General features: G+C 49.4%; 1 protein-coding gene across 1 annotated transcript in view; it reads right to left on the reverse strand.

Moving 5' to 3' along the window:
* Etfa (electron transfer flavoprotein subunit alpha) overlaps window positions 1–962 on the reverse strand; it is a 68115-nt gene extending 67153 nt beyond the window's left edge. The window contains exon 1 of the mRNA XM_031343518.1: window positions 763–962. Coding sequence (XP_031199378.1) covers window positions 763–801 — 39 coding nt within the window. The 5' untranslated portion in view covers window positions 802–962. The remainder of the gene's footprint in view (window positions 1–762) is intronic.
* Between the last annotated feature and the right edge of the window lie 3920 nt (window positions 963–4882).

The raw sequence follows: 4882 nt of genomic DNA on the forward strand, positions 1-4882 counted from the left end.
AAAAAAAAAGTCTTCAAACTTCCAAGAAGCCCATAAGTTGTGTCCCAGACAGAAAAATTCCACTGGTGATAGAGGAAAGGGCACTAAAATAAAAAGTATAAAGTTAGAAAACATCTGGATAACTTGTAGGCCAGGGCTGACGATACTGTTTCTCTAGCAACCAACCTTAATGTAAATTAGAAAATCTTCAAGCTCCTTAAATTATTGCTTTGGAATAAACTGGTCAGCCTTCAACTGTTGTCCCCTTACAGCACTCCGACAAGAAAAACTTCCCACTACCAACAGTGTCCAGGCTACTGAGCCAACATCAAGTCTGCGACCCCTGAAGACTGGGTCGCAGGTTGGTGGATCGATCGCAAGCTGGTCCGTTCCAGCCGCTCCACTCGGCCCCGTCCCACCAGCCAAGTCGCAGAGCAGGAGGGCATCTACGCCGCCCCCTCCGCCCCTGCCCTCGACAGTGGGCGTTCAGGACAGCCCCGGGGGGCTCCGCGGCGGCATCCGACCCTTTCGGGGACGCGGCTCCCCTCCAGGCGCGAGAACCTGGAAGCCCCAGAGTGCCCCGCGCGAGCCAGGGCCGTGGGAACCCGGGCTGGGGGAGCGCGACCCGGAAGAGGTCAAGGGCGGAGGCTCGAGTCTCGGGCACCGGTGCACGGACCGTCTACGCGGAGGGTGGCACTTGTGGGAGCCCGTGACCTTCGCCTGACAGGGTCAGCAGGCTGCGACTCGGACGCCACCTGCTCGGCCCTCCCCGTCGGGACTCACCGCCCGCCGGAGCCGCCCAGGCGCCGCTGCTCGGAACATTGTCTCTGTTCTAGTCAGCCCAGCAGTACCCTCAGCCTCGGAGACCCGGAGCGCGCGGATCCGCCACGGCCGCCGCCTCCGCCAGAGACGTGAACGCTCGCGAGACTCGAGCGCGAGAGCTGACAGCCTTGGGCCGAGACTGCGAGGCTCCGGCTCGCGCTTCCCGGGGCCCTCATTGGGCGGTCACGCAGCCAATGAGGAGAGCGGAAAGTTAGAGGCGGGACTTGGGAGTAGGGCAAAGGTAAGGGTGTGCACCGAGAAGCTTGCAGCGCGCCCCACGCCCGCCGGTTGTCTAGACTAACTGGCCTGCTGTAAGCAGCTTTCTTTCCACCCTCACTCCATTCCTTCTTCTCCTTGCTCATTTAAGCGCACTGTCAGCTCTGCCCGTGTAATGTGCCAACCAAACACAGTCGCAGGTGAGGAGAGTTTTAAACGTGCATTAATTAGGTGTCCGTCCTGGGGAAACTTACAGGACTCAAAACAAACAAACAAGCTATTAATAAATAATATAAATAATTTAATTTTTGCTACTTCCTGGGGAGGGTCGATTGAATTGGCGATATTTGAGCTGGATTCTAGAAGGAAAGGGGAGGGAGAACGATATGATGGGAAGACCCCAGTACAAACTACACACAGAAAGAGGCAGAATGGGATGGAGGTGAGCCACACCAGCAGGCTAGGGCGAGGTTTGAGGTCCACCCTACTCTTCCCTATCCTTAGATCCACTTCCACCCTCTGACATCAGTCCCGTGGCTGTTAAAATCTCTCTTGCTCTTTGGACAGACTAATCTGTCTGCCTTCTGGACGGCTCAGGATGTCCCTCAAAACTCAAGCTCTACCTCACAGGAGGGAATTCACCTTTAAGAGCTAGCCCACAGTCGTAGTTCTTCACATCTTCTCTGGTCCCTTACAATGAATCTGTCTTCTCCACTTTCCTAGTTTTGTGAATCGAGTGAGAACCCATCTTATACAAGACCACGCTTGTGGATTGTGCCCACCCGTGTTCAAGGGAGAGACAACTAGTATTCTATTTATCATCACTTTCTTCTTCCAATTCAACCCCCACTGAACTCAAATCTAAGCCCTATTGAAAGAAGAGAGAAGAGTACTTTAAGTAAAAACCAAAAGGAATATTTTTATTAAAAATATTTTTTAAGCCGGGCAGTGGTGGCACACGACTTTAATGCCAGCACTTGGGAGGCAGAGGCAGCAGATTTCTGAGTTCGAGGCCAGCCTGGTCTACCGAGTGAGTTCCAGGACAGCCAGGGCTACATAGAGAAACCCTGTCTCGAAAAACCAAAAAAAAAAAAAAAAAAAAAAAAAAAAAAAAAATTGGAGATGAACTACCTCCTTCCTGCCTCTATAACAAGGCAAAAGACCAAAGAGGAGAGAGTACCCCCTCCCCCATGAGATGTCTCTGGCACATCCTAGGCTCCAGTGAATCAGCAGCAACCATGCCCCATAGAGGCACAGTGCCCACGGGGCATGATGGTTCCTGGCAGAACAGAGCCCAAATCTATAACAAATCACCAGACTCATTCTGAAGACAGAAGAGTGTCCTTGAAGAACTTCTGGAGGGAGGGTACAGTTAGCTATGTTTCTACATTTACATGTATGTCAAGTACCAGAAAAGTGTGCATATGAAAGATTAATGTTCCCTCTAGGTGTTTGAATGTTCTTCTTTCCTACTGGGTTATAGACATTTTGGAGGCAGAAGACAGCTTCTATTAGCTAGCTTATATATGGCTGCTCGCTATTTGTAGAAATAGTTGTACAAAGAACAAAAAAAGGGGGAGAATTGCCTTCAGTTAGTTCTTGAAGTCTGACTCATTTAGTCACAGCTTCTCCAGGATTCCTGGTGGAAACGAAAGGTTAGTGGGACAGCCTGCAGCTCTGGCTGCTCTTTGTGTTCTCTCTCTGCTAGGAGCTCCACTGAGCTCTAGCTCAACGGGTACCTCAAGTACTGAGGACCAGAGTCCCTGACCACCAGGCCTTTCTCAAGCCAGGATTCCTGAGCTATATTCAGTGCCTCTTAGATCACTATTGGTCAAGATGGCAGCTTTCCTTCCTGACCATTGGGCCCTGCACACAAGTGTCCAGAGTTCCTAGATGATAGCTGTGGCTCAATAGGAATGATCAGGTCCAAAAGAAAGTCAGGACAAATGGCTAACTGTGGCGCCCATTAGCATGCCAGTGTCTGCTGGCCTGCAGGCTCACTCAGTACCTGTGGCCCCTCTCAGCTCTTCTCAACCGACTCTGTACCTCAACCCTCTTCAGCTCATGGGCTTCTCTTCCCCCCAGCTTCTCATTCCTATTCAACACTGCCATTTAGCACCAGGTATATAAAGTAAGGACACAACTGCTCAGATGTATGGTTGAGAAGGTTTTTATTGTAGATTGAGGGAGAGTACAGCCAGAGAGGCATGTGGAAGAGTCCAGAGCAGGGAGAGAAAGTAGACCAAACATGACCAGTAGACTGAACCGGGCCATGGGGGTTGTGGGTAGTGAGAGAAAGAAGAGAGGAAAAGAGGAGAGGAGAGGAGAGGCGAGGAGAAGGGAGGAGAGGAGAGGAGAGAGGAGAGAGGAGAGGAGAGGAGAGGAGAGGAGAGGGGAGGAGAGGAGAGGGAGCACAAAGCTGAGAGAGAGAGGGGACCAAACAGAACCAAGAGAGTGCCAGGAGGGTAGCGAGCTGAATTTCTTTTGGACCTGACAGTACTCTTCTTTTCCCCCCAGAAACCCAGACAGGGTTTCTCTGTGTAGCCATGATTGTCCTGGTACTCGCTCTGTAAACCAGTTCTGGCCCTGAACTCAGAGATCCAAGCTGAATAGGACTCTTGCTGAGCCATCTAGTAGAAGATGTCTCCTTTAGAGACAAAGATGTCTGGCCTTGTAGAGCCCCCGGTCACAACACCATAGAGACACATTTGATTGTGACACTTTGAAAGATGTTCTTGTAAAGTCCTGCCTACAAGGTCTGCTGTAAGTGGGCCCTCAGGAGGACTCTGTTATCTACCAATCTGGATAGTGAGTGCAACTTGAGATACAGTGATCCTTGACTCATTTCTGTAAATTATAACAAGGTCATCTGCCCCCCCCTTTCATTTTCATTCTTCTTGGGCCACTAGCCCAAAGGAGTGCTGCCCTCATTGTGGGGGTCTTTACCCCTTAATTAAACCTCTCTGGAAACACAGTCACAGACATGCCCTGAGGTCTACCATCTAGGTGATTCTAAATCCAGTCAGGTTGACAAGCTTGACCATGACAAGTAGAGACATCAGCCTTTGTAGGTGGGACCCTTGCTGTTACATTCCTGCTGCTCTCTGCCATGCGATCATGGTATATATGTTAGTGCCAGCACAGGGTGGGAAATGACGAAGGCTGGGTGAGTGAGCTAGCCCAGGCATTGTTGTCTTCATTACTAGGTTCCTCTTCCAAGCTGAATTCTTCCTTATACTTATTTTGACACGTCTATCCTAAGCCTTCTTGTCCCTGGCTTTCCAGATCTCTAGCCTCTGCTTTTCTATTCACATAAAATGGATGACCAACATACCTATCTAAAGCTCTACCTCTTAAACCGTCTTCCTTCACCATTGTCTTTCAAAACTGTCCCTAAGTAAGGCTGTAGTGCACCTGCCCTCCATTTTCAGCCTGAATTCACATACTGAACAGATTCCTGATAGGTTACCTGTGTGGTTTCTCCTCCTCCTGTTAGCAGATTGTAAAAAGGTCTTCCTATAACCAAGTATTACCTGGGGCAGGCATAACTGTGGTCATGGGAAATAGCCTACCAACTTTACAAGTTACTATGCCCTCTGGTTCTACTTGCACTCATTCCTAAATATTCCAGTTCCCACCCTAGAATAGATTGCTTCCACCTACCTGATACTACAATTTGATGGTCCATATGGAGTCCAGTTTATGATGCCTAACTCCAATAGTTGGTCACTTGATACCCTATAATCAAGTCCAGTATCAAATCAGAAGTCTTTTTGCTGTCATTATTTGATGATGTTTTTGTTTTATGTTTTTAAGCCATATAAATTTCCACTTCAGATGTCATGGTTTGGCATATGCCATAGGA

Source organism: Mastomys coucha, unplaced genomic scaffold (genome assembly GCF_008632895.1).
Source record: "Mastomys coucha isolate ucsf_1 unplaced genomic scaffold, UCSF_Mcou_1 pScaffold23, whole genome shotgun sequence".
In the NCBI taxonomy this organism is placed as follows: domain Eukaryota; kingdom Metazoa; phylum Chordata; class Mammalia; order Rodentia; family Muridae; genus Mastomys; species Mastomys coucha.